Here is a 17,472-nt window from a genome sequence, read left to right on the forward strand (position 1 = left end):
TGTCTCCAGACTTTAATGCTTTATTTTAAGATGTGTGTCAATGAGGCGGAGAGGCTCAAAGAGGGAATAGAGACGGACAAATAAAAGTAAATAACAAAGATGTGAAAATACAACAATAATGTGCTGAGGAAACAAACATGATTCTACTGGTGAGGACGGCTTTTTGTGAATGAGCCAACTCATGAGAACACAATACTGTTTGGTATTTTATTCATAATTCTGCCCATAAAAATACAATACAGTGGAATTTAGACAATGAGATAAATCCCCAAATCCATGTACTATCTAATCTGTACATCTGTGGTCATATAACACGGCCTGCAGTAACACAAATGGCCCCTCAAAATGACAGAAAACCAGCGACAAGCTTCACATGCTACACTTCATGTGGTGGTACTGCGCCGCTATCGGGTATCCAGGTTCTTCCTCTTTAATGTTTGGGAGCTCCGGGTCCTCCTGGTTCAGACTGAGGAGCCACTCCTGCGGCTCTTTGACCAGCAACAGCTGCTGGACGTCTGTGGAGAATAATGAGATACAAACACCCTTTACAACACTGTAATGACAAGTTAACTACTCCACTGATATCATCACTTCGAGAGGTGCACAAAGTTGTGGAGGAAAATACGGGACAAATGTGTCCGCGATAAAAAGCAGCAGTGGCGATGCACGGGGCAATAAAGTCTATGATAAATAAATAAACAAACCAACGACTTCCACACACAAAGACGTGACTCTCTAGGTCGTCTTCGACAAAAAAACGTTACTCCACCTGTTGTTCTGGTGGAGATCTCCCTCCATGAATACAACCCGCCAATGCAACCGCAAATGACGGGTTGTAGAACCATTTCTTCCGACAAAAGCTCTTCAATCTGATCCGGTCTCTCGTAAACATTCTTCGTTTTAATAATGGCGGTATTGTGCTATGAAAACGGAAACGTGAGACTCCGTAAAGGACGTAGTTAGCAGACCCATCGCAGCCTTGTGCGATCGGTCGAAATGGGTCGAGGCAGGCAAGGAGGTTTGAAAAGGCACGCAAGGGGACACGCAAAGGGGGTCCTGCGTCTGCGTTTCCTTGCGTCGCTCTGAAAACGCAGAAGCATAAACTAGGCTTTAGAGCAGGGGTCTCAAACTCAAATCAGCTGCGGGCCAGATGCAGCCCACTTCAACCAAACGCGGGCCAGACTAGCGTCCGAACGGCATGGTCGACAATAACACAACTTAACACTCACTTTCAAAAGCAGTCATTGAACCCCACCCTGGGGGATCGGTCCGAATGAGACTACAACACTAGTCCTCTAACTCAGCGGGGGAGACCTAAGGTCATGTGACCGTGGAATTCCTTTATGGCCAAACGTGAAGTTACGTGAATCGAAGCTGCGTAGTAATGGACTGAGACGCTCATCGGTGACGTCAGATGCTTCATGTGTTGTTAGTGTGAGTCGTAAAGGAAAACTTTATTAAACGAGCGATGCTAACGGTTAGTCACATTATCACCTGCGCGAAAGAGGGCAGGAAACTGAATTTCACCCTCCTGCTCTCTGCACCTCGGCCGACACACACGACCCGCCCCCCATGTCAGTCACATGCATGCCACGTTCACTGGACAAGCACACAGTAGGAAACCAGAACATCATAACATGTCCCACACAGCAGCTGACAGTGGGGTTACAGTATAAAACTTGCGGGCCGCACTAACATTACACTTTCATATTAAGGATGGGGCCACAAAATATCGTCCCGAGGGCCGCAATTGGCCCGCGGGCCGCAAGTTTGAGACCCCTGCTTTAGAGACTCTATAATACGAGCGCACTTTGTGTTAAGCATCTTCTTTCATGTTGTTGTTAAACTGCCTGAAATAGGTCCGTGCATGTTAAACTGCAGGACAGAATGCTCTTGTTGCAAATAAACTTTGTTATATTGCTTCGATTTAATTATCCAGTCTAGTCCTTGTTTTGCTCGCACGACACAACGCACGCAAGCCTTTTAGAACCATGGATTGAAACGAGTGCGTCGACACAACGGTGCGTAAAGACGCAGACGCATGCGGCAGACTTAAAACCCCCACGAGGGTTTGGTCCTCACACGTACCGTGACCGTGGTCTGATCGAATCTGATCGGTCTAGCCACAGACACCACAGTGTGCTGTGGACGGACCTTGCTCACGCACTTCTCATCCTCGACGCCCATACACTGTTGTCTCTAGATATTAGGATACAGTTTGATAGCGCTTGTTGATTTTACATGATATTGATCCGATTAGTTTTGGTGGAAGTTAATAAAAGGGCACAACACCGTTTCAGATGTTCAAATATACTTTCAGTAATGAAGGTTACAAAATCTCCTTATTTCAACATGGAAATCGTACTTCGTACTTTGGAGACCACATCTGAGCTGGTGTTATCAAACGGAACAGACTTGTACCTCATTAAGATGAGGAGTATTTAATGGACCGACCTGCTGCGTGTAGCCAAAACTCAGGGTTGGAAACAGCGTTCACCAGTTTCTTTAGTCGCTCGTTCTCCTCCTTTAACCTGGACGCTTCCTCCTCGTACTCTGCCATCGTTCTTTCAAACAGTTCAAATATACCGTCTTCATTATCTGGTAGTTGCTGCTTGACTAAGGTTCGCAACAACTCGACGTTAGACATTTTCACTCGAAAAAAACTTTTACTCCACAGATACTTTGCCGCACAACAAAGACACTCCACTGTTTCTGAAAATGGTCTGTGCCATTTTATCAACAGAGACACTTCCGTTTCCGCTGAAACCTATTTGGTAACTTTCAGAATAAAACTCTTTAAGCTAATACCATTATTTTATCCTTGTTACAGGTTTAAGGTTAGGGTCACTTTCCATATTTTCCATTTGTAAAAGTTGTGGGAAGTGCATGGGAAGGAACAATGATGTATGTGGCTAAAATTGATGGATTAGAATTAAAACCCCATTGGAGAACGAGGCATTTAAGTAGATAATGTGCACCACGGGGTGGCAGTATCTCAACAAAAAAGGTTAGCAAACTCTAAAAAGCGTCCGTGAAGAAGAGCACGACTTCCGGTGCCAGACGGATGTGCTTCCGGTGTCTCCGCACACATGTGGTAAACAAGCGACTACTCACCCGGGTGTTCAAGCATGGACTCCTCGCTGAAGTGGGAGAATTTGCCCACCGCGCCGAGTCTAAAGAACTTGACAGAGGCGGGATTCGGTGTCCTGAAGGAGTCTCAGCACGCTGCTGTTCAGGACTTGACCAAAGCGCACATCGACTCGTTTGACCACGCCGTCACCGAAGGGCTCAGCCGCGCCGTGCAGGTCAGCGACTTATCAACCACATGTCACAAGAAGTTGTTTCAACTTTAATTCATTGACTTTAAACTGAACGTCAAATGCTCAGTTGGTTTCGGTTAATATAACTTGTTCCAAAACCTTCTAATTGTACTTTAATATATATATGAGACCCCCCCCCCCAGGCTTAATTTCGATTATTCACCTTTCCTTCAAGGCCATTCCTCCCTTGGAGTTCACCTTCAGGGAGGACCGGTTGACTATCACGTTTGTTGAGGCCGCCATCTACACCCCGATGGTCGCCAAAGGGAACATCTGCAAGGAGCTGAAGGTGTTTCCAGCAGAGTGCAGGGGAAGGAGATGCACATACAAAGGGAAGGTGGTGGTAAGTCAGATCAGATGTGCACAAATTGCTAAAAGATCAAACGCAGACCTGACACGTCTGTGTCTTAACCGCATGCCAGTGCCAGGATCACATTTTGGTGTTGTTGTTTTTATTATTGCTTGCTTGCTGTATCCTCTCAGGCCGATATCAGCTGGTCAGTCAATGGAGTCCCCAAAGGCATCATCAAACAGTCCCTGGGTCAGGTGCCAATCATGGTCAAGTCCAAGCTATGTAACCTGCACGGCTTGTCCCCCAAAGAGCTCGTGGAGCACCACGAAGAGGCAGAGGTAAGACATATATTTTACATACACATTTGCCAGATTAACTGAAATTGAATCTAGGTATGTGCGTACTGGTATACATATTTCCTTTATTACGTTTACAGGAAATGGGAGGCTATTTCATTGTGAATGGAAATGAGAAGGTCATCCGTATGCTGATTATGCCAAGGAGGAACTATCCCATTGCTATGTCGAGACCAAAGTGGAAGACCAGGGGCCAAGGATACACTCAGTATGGTAAATATAATCTGTGCAAAAGCAGTTTAATGATCCATAGTCCACATTCAACAACTACAGCTGAATACCTTTTTTAAATGGATGTCAACATAAACACTTCCTCACAGGTATTTCCATGCACTGCGTGAAGGAAGAACACACCGCCATTAACATGAATCTACATTATTTGGAAAACGGCACTGTGATGCTGAACTTCATCTACCAAAAAGAGCTCTTCTTCCTCCCACTCGGCTTTGCACTTAAGGTAACGATGGCTGGAGGGAGTGAATAATACAGCAGCATACAGAGAGATGTTAAATATCTTAATTGTAATAATATGGTTGAAATATAAGGGTGGCATATGACGTGCTATGTGTGACCTCCTCCAGGCCCTGGTGGACTTCACAGATTTTCAAATATACCAGGAACTGATCAAGGGCCGCGAGGATAATTCCTTCTATAAAAGCTGTGCGTCTGAGATGCTGCGCGTTGTCATGGAGGAGGGCTGCATCACCCGCAGCAAGGTGCTAAATTACCTGGGAGAGCGTTTCCGGGTTAAGCTGAACCTTCCTGAGTGGTACACAAACGAGCAGTGCGCCAAGTTCCTGATCGAGTACGTAGTAGTGGTGGTGGTGTCGTCATCGGAAACAAGCGTTTTGTTTTTGTGCTACATTTAGTGAAATAATTGTGTTCTGTTTTGACCAGGGAGTGCGTCTGCATCCACCTAAAGTCGGACACGGAGAAGTTCTACCTGCTGTGTATGATTACCAGGAAACTCTTCACGTATGCCAAGCAGGAGTGTATGGAGGAGAACCTCGACAGCATCACGTTTCAGGAAGTGCTCACTCCGGGCAAATTCTATCTCATGTTTATGAAGGTACAGTAATGAAAATGTTCACTTCACTTCACGCCGACGACCCCAGAACCGAGTTACGGATTTATCCCCCACAATTATTCCCAACAGGAGAGATTGGCGGCCTGGTTGTCGTCTGTGAAGCTGTCCTTTGAAAAGAGAGGCAAAAGGCTGAAGGGCTCAATAAACCATGAGTTTGTGATGAAGATGTTCAACATGTGCACTGATATCAGCAAATCCTTCGAATATCTGCTGGCCACAGGGAACCTCGTCTCCAAGACCGGTACGTCCTTATGCGTTATAGGCCGTATAGTGGACGCCATCACCGGGATGTCAGCCATTTGTTTGTGGAATTCCCTTTTTAAAGCTTAGAGTTTGGTGTTTTGGTTTTTGCACGCACTGTGGTTGCAACTTGTCAATCATGATCTAGCCACGCCCCAAAGCGCACCCCGCTTTACGATATACGTCATAAGCCGCACCATCGTTTACTAAATGAACATGCTGTATTAAAAGGTGACCTGCAACTAGAGACTGAGATCATAAACTCGTGTCAACGCGCTCCGACTGACCATTAGAAATTGTAAAACGTTGAGTACACTTCACTTTCCAGAATGGGAGGTTGCAGTCTGCTATGAGCGCCTGTTGTGGTATCAAAATGTAATTTGCCTAATAAAATAAATACTGTTCTCCCCTCCGGACACAGGCCTTGGAATAATGCAGAACACCGGCTTTTGTGTTGTGGCTGACAAGCTCAACTTCATCCGCTACCTGTCCCACTTCCGCTGTGTGCACAGAGGGGCAGCGTTCGCCAAGATGAGGACCACTTCTGTCCGCAAGCTGCTGCCCGAGTCCTGGGGCTTCCTGTGTCCCGTGCACACTCCAGATGGGGAGCCCTGTGGACTCATGAACCACATGACGGCCATCTGTGAGATCGTGACAGCGTCCATGGCCACCACGACGCTGACTGCGTTGCTGTGTTCTCTTGGTTGGTCAACTGTTCTGCTAAATGAAGGCCATGATGTACAAATGCATAATGTTGTTCACCCGAGCGCGTCACACCTGCGTTGTCTGGTGCAAATTCTAAAGCACAGAGTTGTTTCTGACGTTTGCGCTTCAGGTGTTACTCCAGTGGACGGGACCCCTGGCCAAGCCTTTTCAGAGTGCTACCCGGTGGTCCTGAACGGGGAAGTCGTGGGCTGGGTGGAGACTGAATTGGCCCAAGGTGTGGTCGACTCGCTGCGCAGGTTCAAGGTATGTTGACTGTGAGGTGTACAAGTTAAACTGTCCGCACCCTCCCCCCACTGTGTGCATGTGTGCGCGCGCGCAGTGAGCTGATGTTTAAAACGAATCCCCTCAGGTGCTACGAGAGAAGAGGATCCCTCCCTGGACGGAGATTGTGCTGGTTCCTAAAACGGGCAAGGCCAGCCTGTACCCAGGATTGTACCTCTTCACAACCCCCTGCCGTATGGTGCGACCCGTACGCAACCTGGCTCTTGGCAAGCAAGAGTTGATCGGCACCTTTGAGCAAGTGCGTGTGTAAGCTTCACATTTCAAGATGCTGCGGTAATTGCATTACGTTAATACCTGAAGCTCACACTTCTTTTTTCCAAATGCATTGTGCCAGCTTTACGTCAATGTGGGCATCGCTGAGGATGAGATCGAACCAGGGGTGACCACTCACCAGGAGCTCTTCCCGCACAGCATGCTCAGCGTGGTGGCGAGCTTCATCCCCTATTCTGACCACAACCAGAGTCCTAGGAACATGTACCAGTGTCAGATGAGTAAGTCGGAGGACGAATAGGCCGATACTTTTAATTCTTTTATTTCCATTGTGAGGAACTTTGTCCTTTTTTGGAGGTTGAAGATCTTCTCTTTTCAGGTAAGCAGACTATGGGTTTCCCCCTGCACTCATTCAAGGAACGCTCGGATAACAAGCTGTACCGCCTGCAGACCCCTCAGAGCCCGCTGGTCAGGCCCTACACCTACGACCACTACAACCTGGACAACTACCCCAGCGGCACAAACGCCATCGTGGCCGTTATATCCTACACAGGCTACGACATGGAAGATGCTATGGTGAGAAACACTATAGTCGGGCACATTTTGTTAGCAACAGGCTCTTAACAGGGGCATTATATTTATTTATACGCTCTTTGTTTGTGGGTCTGGCTGGTCCACAAAACGTTTTTGGGCAATAACTTGGGAATTAATATGCTAGTTATTTCACACGTAGTTGGACAAAATGATACGGGGATGATATTTTGGACAGACGTGTATTTAAACTGCAGCTTAAGCTCTAAAACTGGTTCCTGATACAGTTTGATTCTATCTTGTTAGATTGTGAACAAGTCATCGTGGGAGAGAGGCTTTGCCCACGGCAGCATCTACAAGACTGAGCTGGTTGACTTGGCAGACAAAGTGAGGGGAGACGACAGCGTGGTGTTTGGGACCACGCCCGGGGACCCCAAAGTAAATGGACAACTGGACGATGATGGACTTCCGCACATTGGAACAACACTTAAGTACGGAGACCCGTTCTACAGCTACATCAACCTGAACACAGGCCAGTCCTTTGTCACCTACTACAAGTAAGTCTCTTTTTCATTCTCTACACATCCAAAAATAGTAATTCTTCAATAAGCCGTAAATCTTGTTCTGCACTCTTTAATTCTGCCGCTCAACTTTTCAAATTACAAACGACATGTGAACGTTTTTCTCTCTAGGAACCAGGAGGCCTGCGTTGTGGACAACGTAAAGGTCTGCAGCAGCGACAACGGCCTCGGCCGCTTTAAGCGCGTGTGCATCACCATGCGAGTGCCACGAAACCCCACCATCGGGGACAAGTTCGCCAGCCGCCACGGCCAGAAGGGCATCCTGAGTCGCCTGTGGCCGGCCGAGGACATGCCCTTCACAGAGAGCGGCATGTCTCCCGACATCCTGTTCAACCCGCACGGCTTCCCCTCCCGCATGACCATCGGGATGCTGATCGAGAGCATGGCCGGCAAGTCGGGCGCCCTCCACGGCCTGAGCCACGACGCCACGCCCTTCACCTTCTCCGAGGAGAACCGCGCGCTCGAGTACTTTGGCAAAATGCTCCGGGCGGGAGGATACAACTACTACGGCACGGAGCGGCTCTACAGCGGAGTGAGCGGCCAGGAGCTGGAGGCCGACATCTTCATCGGCGTGGTCTACTACCAGCGGCTGCGTCACATGGTCTCCGACAAGTTCCAGGTGAGAACGACCGGCGCGAGGGACAAGGTGACCAACCAGCCAGTAGGCGGGAGGAACGTTCAGGGAGGGATCCGTTTCGGCGAGATGGAGCGCGACGCCCTGCTGGCCCACGGCTCGTCCTTCCTGCTGCACGATCGCCTCTTCAACTGCTCCGACCGGTCGGTGACTCAGGTGTGCGTGGACTGCGGCAGCCTGCTCTCGCCCCTGCTGGAGAAACCGCCGCCCTACTGGTCGGCCATGCGCCACCGCAAGACGGTCTGCGTGCTGTGCGGGAAAAGCGACTCAGTGGACTCTGTGTCAGTTCCTTACGTCTTCCGCTACTTTGTGGCCGAGCTCGCGGCAATGAACATCAAAGTCAAATTGGACATAAAGTGAGTTTGGCAGCAAAAGCACACGAGTCATGCCGTCGATGCTGATTTAAGGTACAGTGTGTAGCATTTGGTTATTGTCTATTGGCAGGAAACTGGATCCTTTGATACACCACAAGGTGCCTCCTGCGTCTGCCGCAGTAGAAAGTAGTTGTCTTACACAAGGGGGAAGTTTGAATGTGTGAGCAGTCGGCTAGATGCCACCAGATCCTACACATTGCACTTTTAAATAAAGTTTCTACAATTCACCATCTACACAGAAAGAATAAACTAAACTACGTTCCTTTTAAGTTTTATCTCCTTTTGTCAAGAGGATTATTTGCCAAAATCAATGATAATGTGTCAGCAAATTATGGACTGAATAATGTGTACAGTCACATTGAGCGTTGAATAAAAATGATATTTTACAATGACTTCAGATTGTTTACTTAAACTTTAAAACCACATTACAATAAAGAGTCCCACTTTATAGTTTTGTTGTGGAAGTAATATCAGCTAGTTTAATGGTTTTACAATATTGAATCTGAAAAGTGGCATAGCAATGATTCAATACGCTTCCACAGTTTAGTGGAGACGGTAATAATCCTTAAAATAGATCATCACTTTCTCAAACGTTATCCTTTAAGTACAGTACTTTACTGATTAAATTTGTAAAAGTATTCAACTAAAGACAACACTTAGGGAAGACTGAATAAGAATTTGCTTTATTGTGATATATATATAATTGATATGAACCACCATACACTGGAATAAAAGTTTTAGGCCATATATATATATTTACCCTCGTAACTATAGCTGACAGACCAATTCTTCTGAAATGTCAAGTGGAATAGAAATAATCTAATATAAATCCCTTAATCTAATAAGATTCCTAGCAGAAAGCACAGAAGTAAAAAAGTACCCTAGTTGAAAGTCCGATTATCACAATTATCTTTGAACATTTCCATGATTAGTTCCCGGTTGAAGGGACAGCCCTCCCCATTCAGTAGCTTCACACACTTGATTGAGCTTGAATCAGCTCATCGCAGTCGTTGCAAGACATCTGGCAGGTGGAGCACAGTGGGGATGGTGTAGTCCGGTGTCACCGAACCATCTGGCAAAGCAGCTGCTGCACTGCTGATCCAGACCGTCGCCCGTACTTTGGCGTCGAAGCCCCCCTGAATATCCGTGTCCAGAGAGTCTCCCACCATAACACAGTCCCGGGCCTCCACCTGGAGCATGTTGAAACACAACGTGAAGATGGAGAGGAGCGGTTTCTGCTCGGCGTGTTCTCCCCCAACCACGATGGCGTCGAAGATCTCGTCACATCCGACTGCCTCCACCTTCTCCCTCTGAGTCTGAGCCTCCCCGTTGGTCAGCAGCAGCAGCTTGTATCGGCCGCGCAGCTCCCTCAGGAGGGCGCGGATCTCAGGGGAAAGACTGAGGAACTCCAGGCGGCTGCTTTTCCACAGGTAGTAGCACTGAGAAGCCAGCGAGTGTGGGGGGCAACGACTGCCCGCAGCCTCCAGGATGCTCTCCTCCCAGTGACCCACGCGGACCTCATCAATAGATCTGCCGGCCGAGGGGTCAAAGGTCTCCTGGAAAAGCTTCTGCTTGAACTTGTCACAAATACTGCTGACGGTGATGTCGTCTACGCCCAGCGAAGTCTTCAAAAGTTCACTGGTCTGTAAGATAGAAATAGAAAAAACATTAAAGGATATAGAACATTTATGCAAATATACACAAGTGGTCAAGGATAGCTGGTCAAGTTTAAATCAAAGTGCAAGAAAACTGTCCACGGTGGGAGAGGCAGGTGGTACAGACCGTTGAGGTCGAGGTGGGGCTTTAAAACACCCATTCAGAGAAAGATTTAACCACGGGGCTTCTGGTTGGTTATTTTTCTAACCAAATCAGGCAAAACGTACGTCTCGGATACATTAAACCTCATCCAGGATTCAGACCTTCCTTATAATTTGACTTATTGATCATATAAAAAAACTACAATTAAAGTATGTAAAGTAAAAGGAGTCATCAAGCAGGATCTATACCTTATACTTCCATCGTTTATCAGGTTTTAGTGGGGCAGAGCTCTACACGAGATCACTAAACTCCATGTACAAATATTAGTGATAGTTGACCCACCCTGACAGGTGCAAACACAATAAGGTGTGTGTGTGAGGGGGGGGGGGGGGGCAGAGATAAGTTGTACATAATAAAGTTGTACATAATAAGTGATCATTAGGTGTAATGATCACTTATTATGTACAACTTTATTTGTATTAAGTAACTCGATCCATCATGAAGAAGAGTAAAAGAAGGGCCCCTTTAACTGAGTCCATGGAGCCGTTGCTATCAGCAGTCTCTGCCAGCGTTACAGACACGGGAGCTAACGTTAGCTGTAAATGCTACAGGACGAGTGAGGTCATCACCTTTGTGATCGCCATTCCTCCCGCCCGACTCGTCTCAATGAGCGTGTTGTCCAGGTCGAACAGTATCGCCTTCACGGCCTGACCGTCCATCGCCGCGGCGCGACTGCTTCCCTCCCCCCGAACAACCGTGTTTCACACCGCAGACAGCGCGCGCTGAGCCCGGTGCGGAAGTAGCCCGCTGCCGGGCGAACTGCATGGTGGGAGTTGCAGTTTAGTTTATATGTGTGTGCAGCGCTGGCGAGTTTCTCCCTCGAGAGGACGCCACTAAATCAAAAATACAAGCTGTGTTGGAGTTTCTTTTTTTGGCCACAATATTCTCAGATCACACTTCACTTATAACCACTTAAATGACAAGACAATATAAATGTTTGTGCCATTTCAAAATAAAGTCAAGAGGCCGGCTTGTACCTCAGCAGTTGTGTCGATAAAACTTTAATTTAATTTAAAAATGTTATTTACATATATAATATAAGTATTGAGGATTGGCTCACAAAAACAAATCAGAAAAAAACGTGATTATATATATTGTAGTGGCTCTCGCTTATGAAGCTGACGTGCTCTTTTATTATGAAACAGGCTACTGTGGGCCGCAGCCTACGCCAAAACAAAACAACCGCTTTCAATATATAATATATATAAAAAGTCTTAAAGCGAGGATTTTGCTTTGCGTCGTTATTATACAGGGTTCTAGAAAGCACAAGCTATTTTCCCTTATGGGCATGCTTCTAATTTCCGACTGAACTGTAACAAAAACCTGCTTATATTAAACTTTCATTATAAATTATTTATAGACCGCAATAATCCAAAGAACTGTCAGTGTCATCACTTATCTTATCAAATTTCCTCTACGTGACACTTGACCATGCATGTTGCCAATTAAAACACACATGAGACACACTTTAGAATTCAAAACATACCAAAACTATTATGCAACCTTTCCTTTAACTTCTCTTAACTGGCAATGTGCCAGAGGTTCACACGCAACAGTGTGCAGGCCTGTTTTAATCCCCAGAAATCACAACAATAGTTTCTCACATTACCTAACAGCATTCTTAGTTGCAGCTCATGTGCTCTCGTCTTTAAAAACAACCGTCCTGACCTATTTATTTTAATCACCTCGGTCAAAAAAAATGACAACTATAAATCAAAAAATGATGTGAGAAGCCTAGACTGCTATTACCCATGAGAACAATCCACGTCTACCGCTTGCATGCGAAGGAGGAACACGCTTGTCTAAATGACAGGCGTGCAGCAAATAAGCTCAAAACCTTTTATCGCCCGTAACCTTAAAACGGCAAGAGAAACGTAAGCACGTGTGAAGAGTGAACCAGTGCAAAGATGGAATTCCCCTTTTGATGGAGGAAGGGATAGAGGGAGAGGGGGGGGACAACAGCAAATGACCCCCCTAACAGGCTGCTAGTGATTCTTCTGAGGGACTGGTGAGACCTGGTGTCTTCGTCTGCTAGACACCATTCCTCTTTTATCTGTGCAGGTGGCCGTGGCTGCACATGGTATATTTTATATAGTATATATATTATAACTCTCAACTGGGCACGAACATTGAGGGTGTCATTCGGCCAAACATCCAATCAGGAGGAAGAAAACACGAGTGTATACATGATCTGCCTCGTTTTTCCATGCGCTTGAATACGTCATTATCGTCCTTTATGTCCTTTATGTCCTTCCGACCCTCCCTTGTAGTTGTTTTTTTATATATATGCGGCGTTCATCAGGGCCAGTGGTGTTTCTGATCTATGGCTTCCTCTTTAGGTGTGGGTATGTGGGTTGGTTTGATCCTCTTTCAGAACTAATCCTAGCTCGAGCCCGGATGGGACCAGTGTAAGCCAGACGGACAGGTGAGTCTTTGGGACATCCGAGGAAGGAGCTTATTACTTGGGATTCAAATGTCGCTATAGCTGCTCCTGGGTCTTAACATATCGGACTGAATTGCATTGCCTGTTACCCAAGACATGCATTGTAGAAAGTGTGTAGGTTACCTACAAATTACCACATTAATATTTCCTTACAGAGAAGCAACTAATCTGTGACACTTTAGACGAGGTGACGCAAAAGTAATTATCCACCACCAGCGAGACTCTCCAAAATAATGGAACTTTGTCAGATCTGTAAGATTCTGATCAACATGCCTTGAATTGCTGCTGCGAAAGAAGGGAGAGTGATAATAACCGGAACTCAGCTGTCCTTTCTTTGTAAAGCTGCTGCCATGAGACCTGGCCTCTGATATGGAGATGAACCTCACCCACACACACACACACACACACACGCACACGTAGATGTGAGATTTTATCGAGGCCGGGGGAATGTATGAACTACAGTCTAAATGTGCCTGATAGCACTTGTCCTGGTAACACAGTCTGGAAACCTGCATGTACACACAAACAATAACATCTCCATCCGTTGGACGAGGTTTTACGAGCGTCTCTATGATCAAAGAGCGATAGTTTTACTGTGAGTAAGAGGCCTCCGGTAGTCCTCTGAAAGTTCAAGGTTCTGTGTGATGAAGCAAACCAGTTCATGTGAATCTGTTGGGGCTGTTACAGAGATGAAGCAAAACACATTCAAAGTGGTTCAAAGCAAAGAAATGTTGGATGTCAGTGATTCTATTGTTGATGGGAATTATTAAGTGTAAACTGAAAGTTGCCCTGCTGCCTATGACGTTGAGCAGGATTAAGAGGAGCAGCCTCCCCTGCTTGGTCAGCAGTACTAATGGACCCCGACGGACAATCCAACACAATGGAAAGAAGCCATTAAAGACACCTTTGCCCTCATGGCAGCACAAGTCTCCTCGTCTACTGGGGGAAGGAACAGTTGCATGTGATCCCCACAAGTAAGATGATGTCAAATCCCAATGAGACAAATAGTTCCTACCTGTCAGGATGTCACTGCAGTCTCTTCAATGGGGATCATTGTGCTGAAGCAAAAGCTACGTTCAGGCGATTGTTTGTATCTTGAGCAGTTTACAAGGGGACAAGCAATGATTCCACAAACATTTGCTGAAGGAACATCTTGTGAAGGTTTTAAAGGTAACCACTCCTCATGGACGAGTCCCGGATGGCCACGTGTCAATCCGCTGGACGTAAAAGGACTCGAAGCGTACGCACTTTTTCTAATGCTATGGAATACTTGAAAGAACTACACCTGCCAGCAGATATGAAAAACGTAATTCGTTTACTGTCAGAAAAATGGAGAGTCAACGCATGGGAAATATTGGACAGAGATCAAAAAGCTTCTTTTATAACTTTATAATGTTTAAATTACTGATTCATTAAAAGCAGCTCTCAAGAATATCTATATAACTTTCTTCTATGAGCACGACTTATAGTCAAAACAGGTGGACAATATTTTATATAAACTAAAGTGTGGCTTTGCGCTCAGCAGTGCTCTTGGTGAAAAGACGGGACCTCCCATAGTCTGCAGGCTTCCCGGGGCCCCCGTCTGTGTGCCGATAGACTCCAGACCCCAGAAGACCGTCCACTCTCAGTGCAGTCTGAGTTGGGACACAGCAAGAGGAGACCAGAAGAGACTTTGAGAATTGAGATTTTTTTTATTAGAGAGATTCTATGAAAACTATTGTTGTCAATTGGAAATCTCTCTTCCAATAACCTGGTGAGCCAATAAATGAACAGTTTCTTGAGAAAAGAGAGATGATACGTTCTATTTTAACACTCCCTACATGATGGGAACACACGTTTCTGTTTCAGCAGGAGCAACGTCACATGTAATCACGCAAAAAACAAACCTACAAAACGCTTTGCAGTTGTGACTTTCACTTATTAGAGCAAGAGGCTTGATTCTTCCAAGTCACAGCAACTTTAAAAAATGTCTTGATGCAGTTTGTGATAACTAAGTCAGACTCAGTTCGTCCATTTATTCTGTAAAATAAATCAGGGAACCTGAATGAGTCGAGTCAGCTCTACAGACTAATGAAATAGCGGATGCGCTTACTCATCATCAGGAATGAGTAGCCTGCAGTGAGAGTGTGTGTGTGTGTGTGTGTGTTTGTGTGTGAGATCCAACGCACAGCAGTTACAGATACCGAATCTACGTTACGTCACGCAATCCTATAGGTGAAACGTTCCGTCTGACAGGAGGAGGACAGGCTGGGACAGGTGAGTGGACGAGGTGTATCAGAAGCTTTGATGCCTCTCTGACACACACAGAAGGCAAAACCACAACACGGGCACGACTTGTTGCTACCAAAACGATAATTGTTAAATGTCAGGTTTGGAAACCCGGCATGTTTCTATTCATAAAAATGGAAGTTCAATTCAAAGCTCATTTCACATCCACGCAAATGATGCCCAAGACAGAAAGATACTGTTAAAAAGTAGTTGTATACACTACAGGTTCAACCGAGGCTGGTCCAAAATCATAAGCTACCATTTTAGTTCTAAATGGGAAAAACAGGCTTGTGAAACAGTTACTTCCCTGTGTGATGGTCTGACATAAAGGGTTTGAACAACCTCTACCAGGGACAGTTACAAGGCTCACGCAGTTCTATCAACCCATAACAGCTTTAGACAACTCGCCAACTTTGGGCAAATGTGTCTTCTAAGCGCCTTACATCATACAATCCAGGTTTGGATCGGTGGTTCCCAACTCACAACACACATCGGATATGACTAATAGTTTACGATGCTTTCTCAAATATGTTCTGAAGCTTTCGCTTCCGCTTTCCGGACCGACCCTCCAAACCCACGTTCTCACTGCTCCCACTTAGCTCATCCATCGAGCCCCTTTCCAGAGTTTCCCCTTCCATTATATCCCTAATATCAACTTAATGTTTTTATTTGTTGTTTAGGTAATAGAATATTGTATAATAGTTGATTTTAAATAGTATCTGATTATTGTAGGTTATACTTATGGAGCAGTTTTCAGTGATTATTGTGCATATGGGAAGCGTAGTCAAGTGTTCGAACTTAAACCTTCAAATCCTTGCTCTTAATGACTTAATGACATCAGTGATGAGGCTTGATTGATAGTTTGGTTATTACTCCTCGTGAGTTCAGGTTCAGTTCTGGTTGGATTCGGTTCCAAAGATGTTTATTCCATAACAAAAACTAAAACAACATATTATATTGAATATCTCCGCAAACGGCACCCTGTAGCTAATTCCCTGTTTCCTTCCCGTCGCTGCCTCCTTCCCGGTTACACAACAACTGAAAAGAAAAACAGTACATGGCTATTAGGAATGCTTTTAAGGTTCCTCTCTCTTCACAGTGGTGCTCTGCTGTTTATTTAACCGTGCAACCGTGTCCTGTACACTTAATTGATTACTGATGAACTAATCTGTATACTTTAATTCCTCATTTGGGGGGGCTGGAAATCCACTGCACAATATAAGAAGTAAAGCCACCACTTGGGAGGACAGATTTGATTCCTCGGTTTCACATTCATGTCTGAAATATGTTTCTTCGCGCGTCAGTGTTTTTTCTATATTTATTGCAGCAGTACTTCTCTCCTGTTGATATTCGGCTGTTCTGATGTCAGTGCAGAACGCAGATTGCAACAATGATGACGCCCTCCTCTGACAATTGTTCAACTTTAGCCCCATTCGTTTTGTGTGAATTTGAACCCTTTGTTGTTTCGTAGTTACGCTAGCTACTAACGTTTCATCATCTAAACACTGATATTGATGAAGGAAAGAAAGACAGAGCGAAAGAAAACCAGCACGTCCTTTCCTAATTATGGATTTTAAACTCCACACCTTCCCTGTCTCATATTTCTTTTTGGACTATTTGCCTTGATAACAAACCTGAGAGAGATTGTGATTCTGGGTAAATGACGGAGTCATTCATCAAGTTGTAATCATTTATTTGCAAGTCTATTAATTTATGTTTATTCAAAGTTCTTATAAAAGCAATTCCCAAATAAGTTCCTAAAAAGGGGAAAAACCTCTTGCTCAATACAAAACATACAACATTATACTTTTGTATTTGTTTGTACATTTGCTTATGGTTTACACTGGATGTTCACTGGGTTCTGCTCAAGGACAAAAAAACAAACCAACGATCAAGTCCCCCTTTTCCTTGCACCCGCCGATTGGATCATGATGTGCAAACACATGGACAGGAGAGAACAGATGGTGTTTAGCTGCTTGAGTCTGAATGCGCGGCTGCAGAGACTCTCCAGTAGAAGCTTTCTTTTGCTTTGTCGACTTGACATGTCCAGTGTCAATAGCAGACGTCTAAAAAAGGCTTCCAGATGGAGGGTCTGGTGTTGACGTGGAGGAGACATGACTCCATTTGGATTCTGTGTGTCATCCCTTCCTGTCCTTGTTCACTGTGAGATCATCCACCCTCCGATGTGTGACTGGCGTCAAGAGTCATGGAGCACTTTTCTCTAGTCCACAGCAGACATACACTGCTTTTAAAACAAATTCAACGATTGAATCCGATTGGAAGGAGCGTCCTCGCAGGTAGAACTGTTGA

At 45.5% G+C, this 17,472-nt stretch overlaps 2 protein-coding genes and 1 long non-coding RNA gene across 3 annotated transcripts; 1 reads left to right on the top strand and 2 right to left on the bottom strand.

Annotated features, from left to right (window-relative positions):
* Nucleotides 1-193: 193 nt before the first annotated feature.
* Nucleotides 194-2,762, bottom strand: LOC144409478 (uncharacterized). Its single transcript, XR_013467936.1, has 2 exons — nucleotides 2,455-2,762; nucleotides 194-515 (listed from the first exon to the last, which is right to left on the bottom strand). It is a non-coding gene; the product is annotated as an uncharacterized LOC144409478 (long non-coding RNA).
* A 47-nt stretch (nucleotides 2,763-2,809) lies between these two features.
* polr1b (RNA polymerase I subunit B) lies at nucleotides 2,810-9,025 on the top strand. The gene is made up of 15 exons (XM_040178072.2): nucleotides 2,810-3,305; nucleotides 3,496-3,663; nucleotides 3,804-3,950; nucleotides 4,049-4,181; nucleotides 4,289-4,425; nucleotides 4,550-4,773; nucleotides 4,866-5,037; nucleotides 5,125-5,296; nucleotides 5,717-5,998; nucleotides 6,131-6,264; nucleotides 6,371-6,541; nucleotides 6,638-6,794; nucleotides 6,893-7,089; nucleotides 7,351-7,601; nucleotides 7,737-9,025. Exons 1-15 carry the CDS (start codon nucleotides 3,129-3,131, stop codon nucleotides 8,617-8,619), a joined length of 3,405 nt encoding a protein of 1,134 aa, XP_040034006.2. The 5' UTR covers nucleotides 2,810-3,128; the 3' UTR covers nucleotides 8,620-9,025.
* A 273-nt stretch (nucleotides 9,026-9,298) lies between these two features.
* Nucleotides 9,299-11,207, bottom strand: nanp (N-acetylneuraminic acid phosphatase). The gene is made up of 2 exons (XM_040178104.2): nucleotides 11,021-11,207; nucleotides 9,299-10,276 (listed from the first exon to the last, which is right to left on the bottom strand). Exons 1-2 carry the CDS (start codon nucleotides 11,108-11,110, stop codon nucleotides 9,632-9,634), a joined length of 735 nt encoding a protein of 244 aa, XP_040034038.2. The 5' UTR covers nucleotides 11,111-11,207; the 3' UTR covers nucleotides 9,299-9,631.
* Nucleotides 11,208-17,472: the final 6,265 nt, after the last annotated feature.

This window comes from Gasterosteus aculeatus, chromosome 6 (assembly GCF_964276395.1).
Source record: "Gasterosteus aculeatus chromosome 6, fGasAcu3.hap1.1, whole genome shotgun sequence".
In the NCBI taxonomy this organism is placed as follows: Eukaryota; Metazoa; Chordata; class Actinopteri; order Perciformes; family Gasterosteidae; genus Gasterosteus; species Gasterosteus aculeatus.